Here is a 24,333-nt window from a genome sequence, read left to right on the forward strand (position 1 = left end):
TTAAAACATATTGTTCAGGACATTAGGGTGGTTTCTGGAATTTACTGGCGGGGTGCTTCCTTTTATAAGAACCAAAGTGAAAAGGTTACAGGTGATCCTTCAAGTGATTGTGTATGTAAGCATAAATCCAGAGAAAGCTTTGGGCAAAAGCAAAGACTTAAGGAACATGAACCTTATTAAGAAGGCTTTGAAAAACAATGCCAGCATCACACCATTTTGTACTACTATCAACTTCAAACTAGGCTATTGAAAAAAAAAGAAAAAAAAAGGCTCCCAGCAGCTGTGTAAAATGATGACTGATTGAGAATGGGCTAGTAGATCATCTGATGTTTTCTACTTAATGAAGCATCTTACTGGTGTTGACAGTTCCCACTGAGTGAAAATGACATAATATAATTTTACCAGCAGGATGGTGTTTAGTTAAGTTATGCTGTAGGAATGCACAAAATGGTAAAAGAAACAGATGGCGAGGAGGCAGGGTTTACCCTCGTGCAAGTGAAGAGGAGCTAACCTTCTTGTAAATTGTTTCCTTCCTAAACAGCAAAAAGACCAACGACCTACGTGGACTGACAGCCTTCCCTCGCAGCCTTCCTTCTCCCCATGAGGCGAGACAAAGTGTGTCTATGTCGGTAAACTGTTGCAGGTAGTATGAAAGCAACCTGCAGACTTTAGACCCTAGCATATTTTGGAACATCTCTGCAAAGGGCTCTTGGCACAACTCAGTCCGTTGGGAATCTGAAGCAAGAAATGAAGGAGTCAACAGCAGTCATCAGCCCACGGATCCCAGCTCACCGGCACTGTCTGCATCTCTGATAGTGGACCTTGCACTGCACAAGCTTCCCTATCCCAACAACTACTGAAAGCCAATGCCTGTTACAGCCCAACAGGAAATAATACCCCCAATGGGTTAAAAAAGAACTCCTACACCTTGTAGGAATGGGGTGTACATTTCTAGTATAAGGTGGGAATACTCCAAAGCAATTATGACAAGTCAGATAAAACTTACATCTTCTCTAAATACCAGGACACAAAGAACTCTGCAGGCAAATGAGGAGCGCATCAGAGCTAAGTTGGATACGTGGTGAAGCAAATCGCACTGCAGCTATTTTCTTCTCAGGAGCACTGGGAAGAAAACCTGAAGTTTGGATATTTCTAAATTTTCTTAAAATATGTTGCCAGAATATCTGTAGAGGTTCTCTGAGTGAACAGCATGCCAAAATTTCTCTAATCTGATTTATGTTCCACTCGTATCTCAAGCATAGGAATAAAGAAAACAAAAAGCATCCCCCAATGTCCAGCAAGTAATATCCAGCTTTTGCTAAAACACAAATCATCATGGGTCTGCTGGGAAAAAACCCAACAACCTTGTTTATGGACATACACAGATCCCTAGTGCTTGAACTGAACAGCATGTCAAAGTACAGCTCTTGCACTGAATTTGACCACAAGACACATGCAAAGTGACACAGCACGCTAAAAAATGCTGCAGGCATTACAATTTGTTTTCTTAGAAAAGCTCAGCTCCGATGAAGCATGTGTTTTTCAGTGAGGTCATGCCTTTCACCTAATTTTCCGTGGGGATGACTGGGGTGCAAAAGAAGGTCAAGTGATTTGCCCAAAGTTACCCAGTGAGTCACTGGCTCTCACGGGATCAGGATTCAGGAAGCTCCTGGCTCAACATTCCTTGGTCTAATCACCAGCCAATGCCTTCTGCATGAGCCTCTCGTTCTCTCCTTTTCTAAACAAAGATTGCATGCCGTAACTCTTTTAAAATAAAGCCATTTCTTTCTGCACGTACTGTTTTTCTAACTTCTGTGAGTACCTGACTCTTCGTTAAGAACTGCATACTGATACCACTCAGAAATCCTCTTGAAGTCATAGGAATTTTGCATAAAAAATGATGGACCTAAGCAATAACAATTAATAAAGTTGGGTTTTTTTATAAAACAGAGTGTTTTGAATTACGCCAGCTTACAAAAAACATGCATAGAATAGAAAACTGGCTATTCCTCTTTCTTCATACTTGAACTTTCCTTCCAATTTTCTTTTCTTTGACTGCTATCCATCACTGATGAAAGAAAAAAGAAAAAAAAAAAATCACTCTCTCTTTTAAGTCTCCAACCCAGAGGCAGTTTTTAATATTTCTGGCTTAAAAGAGTTCTTCAGACTGAATGAAACAACAGTCTGAAGTGCAGCTTCTTTTCAGGAGCAGACATAAAAAAAAGCCACAATCAGACATTCATACACCAGTCCTGCAGACTTTACACAAAACAAACTTCTGCTGAAACGGCTTGTTATAACAGACTTCTGTGGGAGATCACAGATACATCACCCCCGTCAGACAGACAACTTGCAGGCAAGATTCTGTCCAGGCGATGCAGAGTAGGCAATCAGAAACCACTGTGTCCACACAGATGCATATAATCATTAAAAGGATGTGGTCTTGGAGGTCCATGCTACATCTGCTATGCTAATTAATGGGGCATGTAGAAGATAATTTTAATGAAAAAGTGGGAGATGGTGACACCCATTTCACATCTGTCCAACTCAGAGTAACTGACAAATAATACAATTCATGGTTAGCTGATGGTAAATGAATGAACTCTGGGAGAGCGGATACTACAAGAATGCAAAAATTGCATTGCCTGCTGACTGTTTGCTGGGTAATTCTGCCTTCCCCTCTGTACCAGAAGTACTTTCCGCACAAAAACTATGTGATCATACCAGTAGCATCTACATGCCAAGGAGGAAAGTAATCCCTACTTTACCCTAAAATCTGGAAGACTGGGGATTCAGGCACACACAGACTTCTTTCAGAATCATAGAATCATTTAGGTTGGAAAAGACTCTTAAGATCATTGAGTCCAACCACAAACCTAATGCTGCCAAGTTCACCACTAAACCATGCCCCTAAAATAACTTTTGATAATGATTGTTCTGAAACACTAGGCAAAACACGGTTTCATTCTCAATTCCCTTATGGTTGCAGAGATACTGATATTTCACTCTATATGTTTGGCTTTAAGTTATGATGTTTCAGGATCTGTAGCAGCTTTTGAAAGCATAGCACTTGTTTAATCTAATTTTTCATGAGGTTACACATACACAAATATCAGCAAAACTCCATAAAAACCTCAAAAAGCTCGGGCAACATTAGTGCTGTGTCCGAGTTGCTTCCTGAAGTCTCTGGTTAAGAACTTGGCTTTCCGTCTCCTCACTGCTCTGTCTGAATCGCTTCACAGACGTTAAGAAGGCAAAGACCCCCAACCTACTCAGACTTGAATGTACATGGTAGATAAAGAGAAGCTCAAGCATATTCAGAATCCGAGGATTCATTTTTTTCTACATCATACCAATTTCCCTCCTCATTCTCTCCACTTTTCCATACAAACTGTGTCAGCTTCACTAAAAAAAAGTTTGTTTTAAGCACCATGTGTGCTGCAGGTGGAACAATTATCTGTTACATATAAGTTAATCCAAACATTGTTGGGCAACCCAAGAATTTGTACCCAAAATTTTAACCAGCGACCTTTTGTACAGTTGATGGGGTTTTTTTGAAGCATGAGTTAAATTTTTTGCCTCACTCTTCATTCACCTCTTGTGAAGGCTTAGCTTTGGCTGGCCATGCTTCCTCCTAACCAAAGGAAGTATGTTCATGAGAGCTTAATTCAACAGCTTTTGCAAGCAGAAGTTTAGATAGAACTTTGAAAAAGATTCAAAGAGAAGGAATCAAGCAATTTTCCTGATGTATGTCATCAGAGAAGACTTGGATGAGTGCACTCTCTCTTTTTTGTTGTTTTAAGAAAGCAAATCTGCCTAATTACGATTACCTGGATATTTGCCTAAACTTTGTCTGTCATGAAGGAAACATAATACAAAAGTCAGACAACCTTCACCATTTTTTCATGCGCCTATGAGATTCTGTGCCCTTGGCAACGTATCCTCCTTGAAATGAAAGGCTACAAAAGATTTGTACCTGTCAAGTCTGAAGCTTGTCTTTATCTGCTTTATCTTGACAGCCTTGAAATCAAAGGGCTACATGTTCAGCAGTGGAAAAGAAAAGATGACCGTATTTAGTTACTTTTTGAGTGTATACAAAATGAGCACGTGGGAAAATATGGAAAGGGAGTATTTTTTTGACTCTTCTATGGACACCAAAAACAAGATTACCATTTAAATATCACAGACATAGTTCTTGGTTTCATTTTTTTCTGAAGAAGGGTCAGAATTTGTTTGCTATAAAGGTTACATAGGTTAGACATGGTTGACATGGCCTTCTTTCTAGAGAGGCCTACAACTCAAATACAGGCTCAGGGCTCTGAATAAATACTTTCAATCCACTCAGAATTCAGCAAAATGGTATTTGGATGTATTTCAATGAACCACCTACGTAGGGACCCCAGGAGCAACACCTCACTTCTAAAACGGCTTCCTTACATAAAATTATGCTCTCTAATAAAGCACTACACTTCACTGACAGCACTCGTGGCATTTTTGTCCTCAGAGGTGGCAGATGCCACAGAATGAAGGCATGCTGAAAAAGATTTGGTATTAAGCATGGTATTTTCTAGTTTTAGTTTCTGTACAGTTCCTTGATTTTAGGTGTTATACAGTAGGGCTGTGGAGGAAGCTGTGATAACTTCACCTGACCACGGCAAGTGAGGCTGAGAGGAGACCTTGAAAAGTCATCTTGTGCATCCCTCCGCCCTAGGGTAGGATCAGCGTCCCTTAAGCCACAGCTGTTTCAGCCAGCCGGCTCCTGTGAACCTCCAGTAACCAAGATTTCACAGCCTCCCCAAGCAATTCATTCCTGCCTTTAACTGTCCTTCTGGTTAGATGATTTTGGCTAATGCTTAAAGTAAATCTCCCTTGCTGCAATTTAAGGCCATTACCCCTTGTGCTGTCCCAGGTGGACATGGAGAATGATTTATTACATAAATTTTCGCAATGATTTTTTTAATATATTTGAAGACTGTTTTAATGCCTCCCCTTTGGCCTTCCCTTCTCTAAAGTCACATGTAAAAGATAAAAGAAAACTAATGAACAGAGGTTTAATTAGTTCCATGTAGCAATTTTAAAGCTATATTCTAAAAATAAAACACTTGGAAAGAACATCAGTAAACCATATCACTCAGGAGGATAGAAGGAGTAATGGCATGCCAGCGTGGTTGCATAACAGAGAAACAGGAACTTTGCAAAAGGTCAAATGAACATTACCACTCAGCAAAAAGGCAGCGCTTTCTCTGTATCTCCTCTTAAAAAAAAAAGAAAAAGAAAAGTTCTTTGAGATTGATGGAAAGAATAAAGATACATATAATTTACGTTATTGGACACTTGAAACTCTCACTGAGCTAAACTGGAGCTTTGCCTGCTTAAAGACTGCAGGAAGGATGCTTTTGTATTTAAGGGCTAGATGGAAACTCAAGAGACAAGTTTAATACTTGGCTTTCCTTGAGACTTCGTGATTTTAGAAAATTACCTATTGATAAAACAAGCAGTAGCTTCACTTATTTTCTCTTGAACTCTTCTCATTCTGTTTTTGTAGAAAACAAACTCTTTAGAACGGTGGGCTGTCTGTACTGAAGTATGTGGGACTCCAGCATAGGAGAAGCCAAAGTCATCAGAAACTTCTGACTGTGACTGCATCGCAAAACACAACACCAGGCTACTAAACAAGGAATTGCCAGGTACTGGATATATCCCATTGCAAGAGATGTTAAACTGAACTTCAAATTGATTGGCTGTGTCTGTTGGTGATGTTGGATCATGCTTATCTTCACAGGATGGCTTGTAACTCAACACGGTAAAGCAACAAATCTCCAACCCAGAAGTCCAGAGTATTAGAGTGAGAATCTAGTTATTTTTGTTTCCTGATGGTTATTTTAATAAGGGATATACGGAGAAGCAATATGCTAGTGCTGAGCTATGAAAAACATTAAATAAATGTTGAGATTACAAGCAACCATGGGTTCTTTAATGTTTTTCTCCAGATGTCTCTGTGAAGCAGGGATGTGCATGAAATAAGGAAACACCTTTTTTTTTGTACGAACAATAGGGTGATGAAAGCAAAGGCTTGGAGAATGTCTACATACTTTGCCTAAGCTAGCTAAGACATCCCTGCAAACCTATGGAGGCATAGCTGAAGGAGTTGCCTGAAGTCAAAAAAGACTTCCCTATGCTGCGACATGGAGCTGAACTGATGATTTCAGGCAAGAATCCAGAAGACTATTTTTTGTGACAGCAAAGCTACTGCTGTCCAAACTGACAGCAGCATGTCCCCCACTAGAAAATAACCATATATGGATTTACCATTAGTGGCTAGATGTCTTGACAGGCTGTGATTTAAAAATAACGTTTATGCCATTAGCATTGCTTCCTAGCATTCCATAGCACTGCTTCCCTTTATTCTGTGGAGAAACTGGATTATCATGTTCAAAGTTACAAGGTCTCCTATGTTTTGCTGCATTACCCTGATTTTCTGCATTTGACACTGGACACAAATTATTCCTGTTTTTCATACATAAGATTCAGGTCCTACCTCGTCAATCTTTACATATGGATCTCCATCTCTTACTGTCAGCTAGTCTATTGTACGAAGAATTTCATTGCATCTATTTCTTTTTGTGCTCTTTGGAGATTTTGCCTGTTATTGCTGCTTATTCATACTCTCCCCCTCAAAAACCACTGGTCAAAATCCATCTATTTTACCTGAAAGAAACAAAATAAACATCTAACACATAATGTGGTAGACAACCTGACAACAGAAGCGGCAGTACCTTTATTCTACAGCGGGCTGCTTTTTGGCTTCCTATGCACGTAACCAATCTGAGCCCCTGGTCTGTGCATCATCCTGTTTAGTTGAGCTGCAGTCCCATTTACTTTGGTTGCCTTCCAGAGAAAGAATACGATCCTCACAAATGCTCTTGAATCCTTCAGAGCGGAAGCAAGAGCATTCAGATCCCCTTGAAATCAAAGCAAGGACACACAGCCATTCTCCGGATCAAGTCCAGGTTAATGATGCTGCATCTGCTACACATGCACACACAGCAGGGTTATTTAAAAAAATGGAGACGGTGACTCTGATTCACCTAGCAGCTCACCTCGCTCTTCCTACTGACAGAAAGGAGCATCTTTGACTTAGAGCCCTTAGCATCCCCTCGGTCTTGCAGGGCATGTCCTATGCTGGCAGGTGAACTCCACTGAATAACTAAGCTGCTGTAAAATTAAAGCTACACCCTACCCACAGAACAGGGGGAACTTTAAGACTTCTGAACTGTAGGAAGAAATCTGGTCTCCAAATAAAATAAAGCAGGGTTTTCCCCAAAGTGCTTAACTAAAGGGTATCCATGCCACACTTTTATTTTTCATCCTTTTTTGACCTTTAATTTAATGTAAGTACTCAAGCAATTTTAGCTGTGTTTTCTTCTCAACTTCTCCCACTTTAGGCCACACACACAAAGATCATTCTGTGACTTGACACCCCTCCTTTCTTAAAATCTTATGGTGAGGAGAAAAAAGGATGTTATTTTAAACAACCTCAGACTAGAGTTTTTTTGTCCATTACGGTACTTATTTATCCATTTCAATTCATGCCTTTTTTACATTAAAATTATAGCTTTTACAGATTCCTGTAAACTTCTAGGTATGAAAATGGCTCTTTTTCAAAAACGTGCTTCTAGATCACCAAAAATAATTCACTTGTGTTTACATTTTCTTTGTGTGGAATTCAAGGTCCCAATATGTGTATTTACTGCTCATCCCTTTATTGATCTATGTTCTTTCCTTTTTAGTTTATCTAAACATGTATTTATTGCCAATAAAATGGTAGTCAAGATGCACTACCCACCTCTTACACATCAGACATATCAACACTGGCATCCCAAGAAGATTCCTCATCCAACCTCCCCAGTGCCCACTAACCTTCGGCAGTAAGCATTATTTCTGGACGCGAGAGGATATGAGCAGTCCCTCTAGCAGCCTGGCCTTTCAGTGACAGGCTAAGTTTGCCAATCTACTTGCCCCACTTGTAGAGTGAGATGGGTCGTTAGCTCATGACGGGTATTAGCTACACACCATCCAGGTTTAATGCCACTAAACTCATCTGATGTGAAGTTGTATTTGATGTATTGCTGTACTTATCTCCAAATGCTCGGAATTAGTGATTCCAGAGGGCTTTTTCTTTTACTACCAAACCACAGAACCATAGAATTGTCTAGGTTGGAAGGGACCTTTCAGATCATCTAGTCCAACCACCAACCTAACAGTGACAAAAGCCATCACTAAACCTATGAGGCGCTATGTCTACCCGTCTTTTAAATACCTCCAGGGATAGTGCCTCAACCCCTTCCCTGGGCAGCCTGTTCCAATGCTTAATAACCCTTTCAGAGTAAAAATTTTTCCTAATATCCAGTCTAAACCTCCCCTGGCGCAACTTGAGGCCATTTCCTCTTGTCCTATCACCTGTTACTTAGGAGAAGAGACCGACCTTCACCTCTCTACAACCTCCTTTCAGTTAGTTGTAGAGAGCAATAAGGTCTCCCCTCAGAGTCCTTTCCTAGAGGCTAAACAACCCCAGCTCCCTCAGCCGCTCCTCATAAGACTTGTTCTCCAGACCCCTCACCAGCTTCATTGCCTTTCTGTCCTGGGGACTCATTCTGACACAATATTTTATGTTTTCATGCAACATATGATCCTTCTCCAGCCACTACCGATTTCATTTCTTTGAGACACCACAAAAGCAGCAGGGTTAGGTTCACTAATTGTTGAAGGGTCAAGTCACTGACATGCCAGCTGCTTTTTCATACTTGGTAACCTCCGGTTGCTGAGCCAGGTATATATAAGGCACACAACTCTTGGGCTCTACCTGCTAGCTACTTGAAAACTGAACTACTGCAATGATACTCCCAAAGCAAACTTTACTTTGGTTTGGCATGAGGTACAAGGCAATTCAGAAATTGGCTCTCTCTGAAAGTTCTCCTTTCCTTGTTATTTCCTTCCAAGAATGTTTAAAAAAAAAATAGAAAATGTTCTCCACTTCTAAATTGCTGTTCACTCACCAAAGTGAATAGCCCTCATACCAAATGTATTTCCAGTGAACACAGCTCAGAAAACATTAGTAAATTCAAAATAACCAAGATGGCAAGCAGTGTCTCTCAAGGAATATATCATGACAGACGTAATGTCCCAGAACATGAACTTTCTTCCTACATTAAATTGCCGTCCACTGAGGTGGAGACTGAAAGAAAATTTTTTTGACCAAACATTTATCACCTAAATACTATTTCACTTATTTCAGGAGTCACATTAGTACCATATTTTACTATGAAAGTGGAATTTCCATACGCTTAGAAAAAGATTAGAATCCTGTTGTGTTTTTTTTTTTTTTCCAAAAGCCTTCTCTGCAGGTAGTACAACGTCCCAAGAAAAAGTTTCATTAACAGTAGAGCATGCAAGTAGTTCGAAAACATGAATTATTTTCCAAAGTTCATGCAGTAAATGCAAGTGAATTACAATAGATGGGCTTTCTCAGGGGGGACACGTACTGACATCTTTGGACAGTAGCAGCAGCCTTTGAATTTTCACTTCAACTACTGCTTAGAAACGACACTGTCAGAAAGGAAACACCTACTGTGCGCCTTCACTTGCCTTCTGATCCCTTATTAGTTAACCCTGAAGTGCATATGTATACAGCCTTAATCCCCAAGTGAGTATCTGGACCAGGGGAAATCTGGAATTAATTGCGAAGTATTTTGGTTACTAATGCAGCTGTTACAAGTGTTTGATTTGGCAAGCGAACAGAAAAGGCACTGCATACCAATTTCGTGAGCCACTGTAAAAGCTGCATGGAGGCCGTCATCTTCAATCACTGCACAGCTGCGCTCAGGAGAGCATATGGTCCCAACGTCTGCCATTCCCAGAGTATCACATGAATGATGCCCACATAAATCCTGCCCAGGAAGGAAGAAAAAAAATAAATCATTAAAATAAATTTTTACACCCATAGGTAACAACAGGTTAAAGTCACCAACCCTTTGCAAACAGCAGAACCTGGATTAAAAACATCAATATATGCTTCCATCTAAAGATGTCAATGCAGTTTAAAAGCATGATGACCCAATACCATCTCAGGTAAAGAGTCAGTGATAATAGTTTCATTGACTTTAACAGGATTTGGATACTTTCTGTAATTAATTATTCTTGGTTTGTATTTCTACAACGCATACAGAAGCTCAAACTTGCATTGAGTCAGGTACTCAAAATACATGCTGTAAAAGCATTTCTTCACTGACGATAAAAACAGAAGAAATATTCTCTTTATTTACAGAAGGTGAACCAAGACCCAGAGAGAAAGCTTCAGATTCCTGATCAGTCCTTGAACCAGACATCACCTTTCTTTTCAAAAGGCAAGCCTTATACTTGCACTTCAAGGAATGAGATTATTATATATTAAACCTCATGTCACACCTGTCAAGTAGGATAATGATTAATAATGTATTACCCAATATACCAAATATTTAAACAATTCTCAAAGGCTGCTTAAAGAGTCAGTGATATGACAGCGCATAAAATCCCTTGATTCCTAGTCTTACTAGCACAACAACTCGATCACATGAGTCCTACTTGTAGATATGGGATGTTTCCAAAAACCATACAGGTAGCATTAGGTTTTTCCTTTTCATTCCAGGATGACAGTGATAATGATGAAGGCAGCCTTGGTCAGACATACAATGTTTTAATCATCAGTAATAACTTTTCAGTGCTTCTAATGAAGCAGAGGGAAGAATACTAGCCTGAATGTACATATATATGCTTTTTTGGTTGAGAAGGAAAAACAGGTACCATGCCATTTGGAACACTCCTAGACATTTCATTGTGGTTGAATGAAAATGTCACTTTCAAGACATGACAGTATTAACAAATGTTATTATCAAAACGATCAAAGAGTACCTTTTCCCCTTAATTTTTAAGATTCTCTTCTTCCCTTGAGATCTCCTTTTATAATGACTTCCTTTCATGAAGCCTTTCATAATTAATCCATCTGAATAACAGATATCCTGTATGAGGCTCCAGGTCAACAACCTTCACTAAATATGAGTTTCAAATTTAGGCAAACCTGAAAATGCACAGGATTCAAATCCCACTGAAGCCAAAGAAAAACACACTGAGTTCACAGATACGACAGAGCATTTCTTTACAAAAAAACCCTGTAATTCCACCCCCCCCCCCCCCCCCCCCGTTGAAATTAAGAAATTGTCAAGCTAAAATTACATAGCAACATTACATATATGGAGTAAGAATTCAGGATCAGCTCTTCTGGCTTCCAGGTGTCTGGGAACTCTTCTTGGTAAGTGCACTCTTGGTGCTACTTAATGTCAAGATTTAGATGTTGCAGTACCAATGGACAAAACAGTCCCACAGAGAAGAGAAGGAATAAAGTTCAAAAGTGTTTCAGTTCCCAAATGTTCACAGGCATAATCCATAGTTTAAGAAAAACTTCCATTCTGTAGTAATGCACATAATATGCAGGGAATTTTCTCTCTAACCCCCTGGGCTCCCACCCTTGACATCCAATTAGCTCCCCAGATTTTGCTTCTGGCCCTGCATGAGTTATGGGAAGGTACAGAAGAAGGATGCCCTGTTTCAAGTACTTTAAAAGGAATGCATTTTTTTTCCATTTTTTTGGGGGGCAAATAAACTAATCATTTGCAGCACCTCTGGACCAATGCTGGAAGAGGCTCTAAGTGAGACCGTGTCACTATAGCGTCTATCATCTGGGGCATATACAAGGAAGATGCAATCCTTAAACTCCTATTACTTTTGCTTAGGTTCATGTCCATTTAGCCCTTTACTTCTGAATCTGGCCCTTTCAGTCTCAGTGTATGTTTTACACAGAGCACACTCTATGTAAACGTAACTGTAACTGATTTACCTACAGCAGCATGAGTAACAAAACCCAGAAAAAAACCTATGTGCATAGTACCAATAAAAATACCTTTTCAGGGTGATACAATCAGTCTAAATAAATGAGTGTAAGCTGTATAGGAAGTAAGATACTTTTATACTAGGGCAATTGGAACTAAATACACACAAGCAGTTGAACTGAAATTCTTACACAAGTACCAAAAAGCACCTAAATCAGACAGAAAGCAGCTTACTGGAAGAGGTCTAAATTATGCTGAGGTTGATAGTGCCAAGGAATACATTAGTTAATTCAGGCCTTGTCTCTGCATGCAGATTCTGTGTCATTTGGTCTTTTCTTGTATTTGGGTGTCATTATTACGTAGATACTTGCATCAGTACTATTCCCAGTATGGGCACAATTATATCAGCCCCCAGATGTCTTATGCCAGTGCATGATTTATTTCCATTTGCATACAAGAAGAAGCTATGCCAGTGATATGGTATGAAGCTATACTAGCAGATGCAAGCAGACCTCACTATGATTCTCCAGATTTGACGACACAATTATAATTAAAAGAATATAATCTTTCTAAGCAGGCAATCTCATAAACTTCCTTAGAGTTACTTCTTATGGGATGTGTAGAGTATGGAAAATTATGACAGGGACGTTAACCGTAAGCAGCCCTTCTGACTCCTGGCTGGTTAGTAATCCTAACCTCAACATTTCCAAAGCTATGCACAGGATTGCATTATGCCACCTTCATTAGACATTATAAAAAAAAAAAAAAAAAGCTATGTACATATACAAGCACTAAAGGACATAGCAATGTTTGGTTACTTTTCATATGTTACGTGTTACTGACATTTCACCACACTGCATGCCTGGGTCTTCCTCAGAACTCCAGTCACTTCATCAAACCACTGTTCCTCTATTTCCATCATTTCCCAGAAAGTATGACACATATCCACACATCTCAACATGCCACTAGCAACTTTCAAGGCAGTGCTCATCTGTTTAACAGTTGGGTAGACAAAACAAAGCAAGCTTTATGCTTTCTTTATGAAATACCTTGATTTTGGGTCAGATAAAATGCTTTTCTTGAAGGGCTGTATTAGTTAAAGGTTGTTCCTAGGAAATCCCACAGCAGAAGATAAGCGATTCTGAAAACTGCTTATCTGTAAAATTACCTAGCTCCTCCAACACTCCAGGGACAGCTGGAAAACAGCTGTCCGCAGGTGGCGTGGGACCAACGATCCCCATAAAGGAGAAGAGAGGAGAGCAACTACCCTGTGGTCAGAAGGCGGTGGAGAGTGACAGAGTCAAGCCCCATCCCCTTCAGCCGGCAGAGTGACCACCTCCGTGCTGCCTCCCCGGCAGGCTCAGCAAGGAGGCTCCCAAACCCTAGCTGGGCAGTGGCGGAGGACGCTTCTAAAGGGTTTTGGAAATATTTTCTGTCCTTAGCTGCTTTGAGGGACATCTATGGGTTGCCCATCTGCTGCTAGAGCAGGGCATGCGTTGGCTATGCTTCGAACAGAGAGCATGTGCTGAGCCTTCTGGTTTTCGCTACAGATTTCAGTCCTCAGCGACTGCACAAGGATGCATTTTTTAAGCTAATTGCTGACATTATCAATAATCACTTAGGCAGAATACTGAAGACTCAGCTCCATTATGTTCTCAACTCATATTCTCATTTATTCTCTATTTCTCTTGCCTCTGCATGATTTCAACTTTACATAGTATATAACGTACGCATAATCGAAGCCTATCAAGTGGCATCTCTGAGACAAATATTCTGAAAATTTTGCTATCAGGTCAACTCACCATTCCCCAGATACATGGCCTTTTCCAACAGCATGATTTCGAATGATGTTATTGAAAATCACACCTGGTTACACTTCCACTGGTTTAAATCTTTATGGCAAAATTTCTTTTGACTTACATCTCCTGTAGCTGTACTGGCCATGGATTATTTGTTACCAGCATCAATAGCCAAATTTTTAGTTTTCTTGGGCAGTCTTGGAAAGCAGTCTCAGACTTTTATGAAATAAAGTTTCTGGAAGTACATTAAAAGTTTTTATTTCCCTTGAAAATAATTTTTTGTTAAAAACAGACCCTGATGTAATGATGCAATCTAAAAAATCTGTGTGGGTCTCCTCAACTTTTCATACTCCAGCTAAAGCACTAAGAAAGAGGGGACTCACAAGATACTTAAAACTAGTTTCCAATGATTATTTCACTCTGGTGTGTAGTTTCTATTTAAAAAGTTAATCGCATACTCAGATCTCTCTATTCATTTAATTGTCTCCAAATAGCAGCAGAAGCGTCGAAGAATAAGTGTTTCTTGATATTTCTAAAGAAGGATTGCAGAGTCTGGCCCTTAATCTGCATTACAGTAGTTTCAAAATAAAAGAATGACAAGGAAATACATTTGCTACACAGGAGGCCATAGATGTTAAGACTTAAGCTTTGGCAAAGGAATGACTTAGGAAAAGTGAGCTGTACATCATAAGACTAGTAGTTAATTAGACAGCTTATTAAAGGCCAAGTTTTCTTGGCATTTGTAAGAACATCAAGAGCAGCTGGCTGTTTGCCATGTATACGTGGCATTGTTGTGAATGAAGATAACTGTCGTGGCTCCCTGTTGGAGCAGTTAATTTATTTTACCTGAAGTTCTTTGATTTGTGCAGTAGGCTTAAAAGCAAGAATAAACTGTTTAGTGAAACCTGATATTAGGCCAGAGCCCGTGGACCGGATCCAAAACAGGATTTAAGCACCAATGCAGACAGTTTGGTGGAATGCAAGGGCAGAAGAACAAAACTGGCTCATATGTCTTTGAGTTATCTACCCTTCACAGGGCTTGCAGTTTGTGACCTTATAGGCCTCAAAGTGCCTTTTTTATATATATATATGTATATAAAGGCCTTACAGGTCCACACTTTTACAGTGGTGAAATAATATATTTCAGTGTCCTGGGATGACGAGTGCCTATGGCCCCCGTACCATGCAAGGACAGAGTAAGAACATGCCTAAATATTGAGTCTGGTGAGGAGGTAGTTTCTGAAGCCATCATACATAGCATGCACGTACTAAAGTTAGCCCAACAGGATATCACCCCTACATTGGGTTTTCTTGTGTTTCACCTTACCTAGAATTCAGAAAGGCAGCTTAGCACTTAGCAGCTCACCTGAGCAGCTTAGCTTATACTAAAGCTCGATTAGGTTTGTGATGCTTAATGTTTCTCAGTCTTTGCCCCTGAGGGAACTCAAGCCTACAGACATTCTCAGATCAGATGTATGAGAAACCAACAGGATGAGGCTTCCTGTTGGGCACAGCTGCACATCATCTTCTTTTAAAGCACAGCTTTTACATCTCTATGTGTTTGTTCGCTTGCTTTCCTGATTTCTTTCCAATGGCTCATCAGTCAAAGCCTTTGCCCAATAAGAAGGTGCTTCAAATTCCTTTGAGGGATGAGAATACTTAGAAGCACATTTCTTAGGACAGTGCTCTATGGTCTACACTAGGCTATGGTCTACAGTGAAGGTCTTCACCTATACATACATGCAGGGATCTGTGGCTCCTCCTGTAGCAGACCATGCACAAAAGGTTTCCCTAGCCCTGACTGCAGTTAGTGCTTAGGGCGCTTGGTGAAGGGACTTCATATTTTGTGCCTGTTCCTCATCCTGCTTCTGTATTTTACAAGGAAAAGTCCCTCGGTAAATTACAGAAACAGCCTTCTCTCCGTGCTTTGGGAACACAGGCCGCCTTGCTCTAAGCGGTGGGCTCCAGTCAGCGGCTTCAGGTCACGATTTCTCTCCTTCTCACCATATGAATCTTGAATTACTTGCTAAACACTGACATAGCTTTGGTCAGAGGGGTGGAAAGTTTCCTTAACACCTGGAACAGCTTACAACCTACCGGTTAAGGACCTCTCCTGGGAGGTGGGCGATACAGACCTAAAATCCCTCAAGCAGAGGAAGGAATTAAATACGACTTTCCGACTTCCTGCAGCAGCGTTCCCACCGCAGGCCTGTAAAGAGAGGGTAGGGCCAGGCGGTATTCGGGACCCACACATCCACCCTCCTCTGGAAAGTGGGTGGAAGTTTATTAATGTCACAGCAACGCAGAACGGCACATGCAGAGGAAAGTAAGGTTCAGGCAAATAGAAAGTATTACGGTTATCACCCAAGGAGCGCATTATGTCTGCAAGTCAAAGAAGCACAGACCTAAGACAAAAGACCACCAAAGCTATTGAAAATAAGGGCTAACTGGTGAACAAAGTAGTCAGGGAATCATCTATTTTACCCCTCAAATGATACTATGACACTTAAAAAGAGAGACTTCACAAGCCAAAATGGTGGAAGGCTGCCCTGGAGGAAGGCTGCTGTGAAAAGTCCTCTTCCTGAGACACTGGTAGGTCTTGCTTATGTGGATGACCAGGTTAGGGCACCAGGGAGAGGGTCTGGTTATCGCTGTGAAGCGAGGAAGGACTCCTGTCAGACTCACTGAGATACCTGAGATACTGCTGGTCCTCCCATGGCCATATTTTGAGAAGAAAGATTGAAGTCCAGCTACCTTTCGAGGAAAATAGGAGTGGTGATACCTCCCATACTGACCAAAACAAAAAATCACATCTTTTCCTCCAGTAGTTGAACTTAAAATAGAGGTCATCTTCCTTTCAGGTTAATAAGCTAAATTCAGGACTAAGTTTTGGGCATTTGAATCTCAAATGTACAGAGCTGTCTTTCTGAATTCTAGGTAAGGTGAAACACAAGAAAACCCAATGTAGGGGTGATGCTGGGCTAACTTTAGTACATGCATGCTACATATGATGGCTTCAGAAACTACCTCCTCACCAGACTCAATATTTAGGCATGTTCTTACTCTGCCCTTGCATGGTACGGGGACCATAGGCACACGTCAGCCCAGGACACTCTGCAACAAAGTATTAGAAATAGAGCCTAAACTGGATTAAGCTTTTACACTCTGAATATATGGATTAACAAAGCTTCTTTTTTTCCTGAAGTATATCAAGAAAATACATCAGCGTTACGTAAATGACAGATTATTTAAAAAAATCGACACAATGCACATAAAGCTTTTGGACTCTGCATGGGGAGGGGAAGAGCAAACCAAGTTTCAGTTATGAAACCAGTGACTGGTGAACAAGGAAAAATGTGTCATTTAACTTGCCTAACCCATCGTTCCTCTGTGGGGAAATTCCACACCATGTCTAGATTAGTGTGAATCATGCTAGTTCTCCCACACATTATGTCCCACTTTATTTTCCCCAGGGCATTATCTAAATGTATTAGATTTGCAACAAAATTGGTGAAAACAGTACGAAACTGCTAGACACATCACATTATAATTTCTTCAGAGTAATAATAATAAACATTAATGAACTATATTCTATTGACCATTGGTACGGTGACCTGCTTTACTAATATGCGATAATGATTGTGGGAAGATGATAATATAGAAAAGAAAAGAAGAAAGAGCTAGAGCCAAAGAAAGCATGTGCTCCATGCAATGAAATTATCATCTATAGAGCTGAGATAATCCAAAGCTCACTGTTAAATTTCAACAGCACTGTCAGATTGACAGTTAAACTAAATCACACACCCAAGACCCATATAATTACTGTGTAGAAAAAGGCAGGACAGCGGCCTTTGGCTCTAGCACGAGCTTTTTGTTAGAGCCAGGCATGATGGTACTATCACAGATGATGCTAACAAGCACTCAGGAAAGTATTTCTTCTTGCTCTTGCTGCCTGTATCTACTGTGAGAAATATCTATTTTACTTTTCACATGATTCAGAATTGGGGTGAAAGGAGAAGAAGAGAACTGGATTTCATCCAAAAGCATTCAGTAGTTCACATGAAATTTAACTAAGGGTCACTAATGAAATAGATTGGATGAATTCTAGAGGACAACTGCAAAGCAGGCTAGACCTTGGAAAAGAACAGTCTGAGTTCAAGTGCAGTCTGCAAGTCACGTCTAATATGTTTTTTATACCATGACATATAATCTGGCCAGTATTTCGTTGCACCCATAAAAACCTGAAGACTGAAGATAACCTGTTTCCAGATTCTGAGAACTGTCCGTGATAAAAAAGCCTAAAAACGGACTAAATTCTAACTTTGCCTCTGACTTCACAGCCATTGCGAGCTAATCTCCAGGGGAAGAGGGCTTTACAAGCTCTTCCTCCTCCTCACCACACAGCCGCTTCTCTACCACCACACGGGGTGGAGGACTCACCTGGCCACCAGACGATCGAATCCTTGCATCACCGTATTCTGCAGAGGATGCTCTGAGGATGCATGCGGCCCAGAAATTTACAGCTGCTGTGAAGGACTCAGCCACAAAGTAGTCGAACAGCGGGGGACCCATTTATTCTCTAAGGTTGTTAAGGCCAAACGGCTTTAGCGAGAGCTCTCTGAGGATTTATTAGAAAATTATCACCTTTTGGTAGTGACAAATCAGACCTCTGTCAGGCTTGATACTGGCCATCGTGGGTCAAAACAACAGATTGAGACTACTGGGAAAATATAATTCTCCTTATTAGATTTGGGGAACTTCAGTAGTCACTGTGGAACCCAACTATGTTTCTGCAATATTTAGTGACAGGTAAGTTATGTTCCCATTGAGGGTTTTTACAATATTCTACACAGGTGATAACAATGACCAGACACGTTGCTGTAGTCTTCCTTGCAGTTACAGGGTAAACAGATTCACTGCAGCTAATGGATAGTTATATGGTTCTTGCTACCACTGATAAGCCTTAAAATAGTTTTAACACCATCTGCCTGTGAACTGAACCGATGTTCATGTTTATTTACTATTTACTGTGCTCTGCAGCACCATTGCTTTAAAGCCTTTATCAAAGTAAATACAGATTATGACCAAAAGTGAGTGAATGTTTTAATCCGGAATCAGTAAATCTCCTTCTAAAATTTTTTTTGCATGGGAAGTACTTCCTAGTATGAATGATGATGTTAATAATTTGAACCGCCAGTACTAATGATATAATAATGGAGAGCTGCTAGCACACTCTCAGTCGATGAATGGTTGTTAATTTATCTCTAAACAGGTAATGACAACAGAAGAGGAGGAAGCGATGGTGCTGAATTTTGATGGGATTCTTTCTTTCTAAGGAACTCGAGTAAAGCTACTATCTTTTCAGAGGGACTCTTTTGGTGTCAAAAATAACATCCAAGTAAATGTCACTCCAGAAGGATGATAATTATTATATTAGAGACTTGTATGGTGGCAGGCACGCATAATTTAGATTCTGGCTACACATAAACAGTTACATACAGCTGAGGACATGCATTCAGCTGACAAACGATTTGCAAATATTATTTTGTTGACGCAGAGACACAAAGTTCAAGGTGGTCCCAGTTAGTAAACAAAGACGGAAAATGTACCTCACACATTTACCCCATGCCTAAAAAATAAGCCATTTAGAAGAAGACATCTGGATGTTCAAAAATTAGCATGACGGTATTCGGAGCCCATCAAAACATGCAGCCATGGCTTGGCGTCTAGTAGCTAAGCAACCTACTTCATACATTCAAAACATAGTTGTAAAAGTTGGATGCTCCTGCCAATTGCTGCCACTCTCATCGAAAAGCTAAACTGGAAAAAATCTCTCTGTAGTTCAAAGTGGGGCTATTTTCTCCGGGAAACATCTCTACTGCTTTTTCATCCTTTAACCCTTTTCGTGTTTACATTCCAAGAGGAGCAAATAGATTCATGTTGACATTTCAAGTGTAAGCATATAAAAATCGTGTGGACTCACACATACTCCCTGCAAAGAACATCATGAACACATGTAGCAAGAAACTACAGTCTTGTGCTTATTGAGTCAAATACTGAAATGTAATGTCAAACAATCTGCGTGTGCACACAAGCAAATCACTAAAGCAGATTAAGTTATACTAAATTGCATTGAGGAGCTAATCCCATAGCTAAACGTGTTAAAATGTAAACCAAGAAAACGGAAGCCTGTGCTTTTTTCTTGCAAAGCATTTACATCCCTAAGTAACAGTGCAAGCAGTATTTGCATCTTAAGAGTGGAAGGAGACCATGGGAACTGTGACATTTTGTTTAGTTTAGGTACTACTTACATCCAAAAGAAGTAACTCTACGCATGGAAGATGTATTGCTCAGCCTTTGAAAGTGGATTAGTGATTAGCAGCACACTCTTATTCTGGCAGGAGGGCATCCATGCAAAGAATTACAGATAAGCATCTGTAAAGCAAGTGCACTTTAAATTCACATCCTATCTCAAACCAAATTAACTTAATAATTGACTTTAAGGTTCACAGTCTGCCACCCTAAAAGTTTCTGAATTGTAATAAATCCCAGGGAAACGAATGGGAATGCTGGCAGAGAAAAAGGCTCCTTAGTGAAAAGTGATGGATTCTGGCCCAGGCTTAATTAATAAGCCATTAGAAAGGATGTTTATAGCGAAAAGCAAGAGCAGTCTGACCCAGCCTAGGTAGCCTGCTTCCATTCAGATTATAATGACAAAAAAAGGAAAGCCTGCAAATCGGACCGATGGGCTTTAAACTGCTAAAAAAGGCTCCTGCTGTACAAGTGATGCCTGACTGACACAGAACCTAATGTTTCAACTATTTACAGCTTTAAAAGCAAGCCAGGCGCTTTTTTTCCTCCTTCTGGAGCAACTCCTTCCACAAACCATCCAAAGCATCCTTTTTGGCAGGCTCCTATGATGTAGAAAAGCAGGCGAACTCAAACGAACGGAAAGTCATGCAGTTATTTTTTTCGTACTTGGGGAAAGGAAAAAAAGAAAACACCAAACCCAAACCGCTGAAGGGATATTCTTACAGAAGAACTTCATTGCATAAACTCGGCCACATGTCTACTAGAGCAATGTCCCTTAACGACCTCTGGCAATGCAATTAATTAACAACTGGGCAGAGAGCAAGGCACAGCTCTGCATGGGTAAGACCGGCCGGATCCGACCCGCTGTTGATCACTTGAAGAATGGGAAAGAGACTGCATCCCCTTGCCACCAGCCCGACTCCCTCAACTTCTGCAGCTCTGTTTACCTGCGGTTTGCATTTACGTCCTACCCTTGAACCACAAGCGCTGCCGGCTCCCAGTGTGGTGGAGCTGTTCTTGCTGGAAATAGCATCTCAACGCGCTCAACAAGCAAGTCGCGTGGACTTTTAAGGTGTTCTCCACCATTTTTCCCAAGCAGCTTTGTCGGGGGACTAATTTAGGCTAGCGAGGGCTATCAGCCCTTTGCCTGGACCACCTCCCCGGAGAGAGAGAGAGAGGGACCATGCGTGAAACATCTCACTGGGAAAGATAAGATGCCACCTCAGCCGAGTCCCCCAGTCAGGCACATGACCACCTCTCTGCCTTGGCAGGCATCCCAGCACCGCACTGGCAGGAATGACTGCGTACCTGCACCAGGGGGGTGACCTCGCAGGGGAGGGGGTACACACACATACACAATTTGTGGGTTTTCAGCCCCTCTTCCATCCCCGTCCACTACGTGCATGGCTGCTGGTCCCCGTGGCGCAGCGCAACCCGAAGGAAAGGATGAAGGGGTGAACAAAGAGGCAACCACTGGGCTGGAGGGCTGCCACGTTGCAGCCCGGTCACCCCACCACACATCGCTGGAGGGACAGCAAGTGGTCGTCGGTGGGGGCGATGCCTACCTCGCGGGTGAAGAGGATGGCGGCGTCGTAGTGCTCGTCGTGGTCGTCGTCGAGGCGGTTGTGCTGGTGCTGCCACTTGCAGAAGTTCTTGAGGGTGGTGGCGGCGTTCCTGTTGACCTCCAGCCCTTTCTCCTTCTCCCCCAGGGCAACCACCTTCACCACGGCCAGCCGGACGTGGTTCTCCAGGCTGGCGTGGGCATAGAGCCGGGAGGCGATGGAGGCCAAGGTGAGCAGGTAGTGCTGCAGCCCCTTCCCGTACTTGCGGACCATGGAGGCGTCGGCCACCAGCAGCAGCTCCACCTGCCGGGCCCGGGAGACGGAGCGACGCCGCCGCCGCCGCCGCCGGCCGTCCCCCGCCGCCGCCGGCCCGGCCGGGTCGCGGGTCTCGCAGCTGGTGCGGGCCGGCACCGTCTGGAAGCTGAAGGCGTCCCTGCGGAAGAGGTGGGGGGAGCGGGCCGGGCCCTCCCCGTAGATCCGCGGGTCGGCCGCCACCCCGCCGCGCCGCGCCGGCCTGAGGGTGTAGCGGGAGCGTCCGACGGCGAAGAAGCCGTCGAGGCCGCCGCAGAGGTTGAAGACGGCCAGGGAGCGGGGGCTGCCGTCCACCCTGCCGCGGTAGTAGCAGCGCGGCGGCCCTCCGGCCGCCTGCCCCGCCGCCTCGTCCCGCTCCAGGTCGAGGAGGAAGCGCTGGCCCCCGGCGTAGAGGACGTAGCCCGCCTTGCCGCCCCCCGCGTAGGTCGGGTCGAGGCGCCGCACGATGCCGCTGGCCCCGCGGGACGGCCCCGGGGGAGGGCCGGGACGGGGACGGGGTGGCGGCGGCCGGGCGGCGGCGGCGGGGGGCGGCGGGGCTCCGTCGTCGGCAGGTGCCGGCGGCTGGGGCAGAGCGAGGTGGAGCTGGGCGGCCAGCAGCAGGGAGAGCAGCGTCGGGAGCATGCCTGCCTCGCCGGCAGGAGCGGACACGGACGTGGTGATAATTAATAGTAGTAATAATAATAATAATAACAACAAGAGTTGGGGAGGGAGTGGTGGTGGAAAGAGCCGGCCGGCGGAGTGCGGTAAGGGAGTTAAAGGAAGGGAAGGAAGGAAGGAGGGGAAAAAAAAGGAGGGGGGGAAAAAAAAAGGAAAAGAAAAAAGAAAAAGTTCTCCCTCCCAAACTCGAGTCAAGTGTGAGTGGGAGAGAAAAAAATGTCAACAAAAGCCGCTCGCGTGTGAACTTTGTGTTTCTCTGCCGGGAAGAGCCGGGAGCACATGGAAGGAGAGAGAGACGCAAAAAAAAAAAAAAAAAAAATCCCAAATCACTGCTGCTGGGGAGGCAAAGGAGGGGGAAGATGAGAGAAAAAGGTGGAGAGGAGGCTCGGACCCGGCAAGTAGAGAAGTTTGAGCACTTCCCACTCCTCTTCCACTTCTCTGCTGTAGTCACCGGATCATCACCAGCAGCAGCAGGGGCAGGGGGCAGGTCTGCTGCGGCTCGGCACTTTCTCGGACTCCGGTGGGCTCCCTTTCCTTCTTTTGCCCCCTTTTGTTTTGACGAGAAGGAGGAGAAAGGGAGAGAAGAAATTCAGGCACCAGAAAACCGCCTCGATCGTCTCCGGTGAGATGGTTAAAAAGGAATATATTAAAAAAAAAAAAAAAAAGGTAAAAAAAAAAAAGGCGCAAGAAGCGGAAAACGTCCCGGATTTTTGTAAAAGCCCCCTCCCTGTATCTTTTCTGTTGTTGTTGTTGTTATCCCCAGTCTGACGATGTGAACAAGAGGAGAAGGGAGAGAAATGTGAAGATGAGAGGAGGTGGAACAATGAATTTATAGCGGAATGCCATCCTGCAATGGCAATTTCAACAATTCGTCACTGCAGGCTGCCTCTTAAAGGGAGAGCTTCAAAACCACCACTCCCACACTTCCTTCTCATTTAATCAGACAGAGGGAGAAACTTGAGGGGAGGGGGAAAGAGAGAAGGGGGGGGTTGCGGGGGGAGGAGAAAAGGAGGGAGAGGGAGCGGGAGAGAGGGCGGCAGGAGAGGGGAAAGAGAGGGAGGAAGCCGGGGAGGAGAGAGAGACCGGCAGAGAAAAAAAAAAAAAGTTGGTGTATGAAAACCGCAAGATTTCCCCTTGAAACGCTTAAAGCCACAGAGTCACCCGGTGTTCGAGCTGTCGCCGCGGGCCGGGGGCGGTGGAGCTGCGCTTACCTCGCCTCCTGCCCGCTTCCCCCTATCTCCTGCCCGCCGCTGCCGTTCATTTTGCAATGGGAGGAGGAGGAGGAGGAGGAGGAGGAGGAGGAGGCAGGTTTACTCCTGGCTCTCGGAGGGGAGGGAACAGGCCGGGGCTTTTCCGAGAGCGCCCTTGGGGCGGCCGGGGGGAGCGGAGCGGCTGCCCGGGCTGGGGGTCGCGCCCCCGACCCTGCCCCTGCCCCCCGGTGTCCCGGCTCGTCCCCTGCCTCTGCCCCTTTCTGGGGTCAGCGGTAGCACCAAACTTCCTCCCTTTGTTTGGGCGGCCGCGGCTCGTCTGCACCCAGCCTGTCATTAAGTCCCGGCAAGCTGTCATCTAGTTTGGGCGGGCTGTGATTTCCCCTGAGCCCCCGAGGAGGAGAGAGGGCGGGGAAGAGTTAATGCTGGCTTTGACCTTTTGAATGACTTCAGATACTTAGATCATCCCCCCCGCTGACTGACACACGCATCCACTCACCCTGTCCCCTCGGCTTCGCGCTCCGACAGGGACACCCCAAAGGGCAGATGTCTGCATTTACTC

At 43.3% G+C, this 24,333-nt stretch overlaps 1 protein-coding gene across 1 annotated transcript in view; it reads right to left on the bottom strand.

Moving 5' to 3' along the window:
• The window catches only part of ADAMTS5 (ADAM metallopeptidase with thrombospondin type 1 motif 5), a 41,582-nt gene extending 18,920 nt beyond the window's left edge, over positions 1 to 22,662 (bottom strand). The window contains exons 1-2 of the mRNA XM_074600185.1: positions 21,598 to 22,662; positions 9,815 to 9,947 (exon numbers count right to left, since the gene is read on the bottom strand). Of these exons, the coding sequence (XP_074456286.1) occupies positions 9,815 to 9,947; positions 21,598 to 22,527 (1,063 nt within the window). The 5' untranslated portion in view covers positions 22,528 to 22,662. The remainder of the gene's footprint in view (positions 1 to 9,814; positions 9,948 to 21,597) is intronic.
• Positions 22,663 to 24,333: the final 1,671 nt, after the last annotated feature.

This window comes from Larus michahellis, chromosome 1 (assembly GCF_964199755.1).
Source record: "Larus michahellis chromosome 1, bLarMic1.1, whole genome shotgun sequence".
Classification (NCBI taxonomy): Eukaryota; Metazoa; Chordata; class Aves; order Charadriiformes; family Laridae; genus Larus; species Larus michahellis.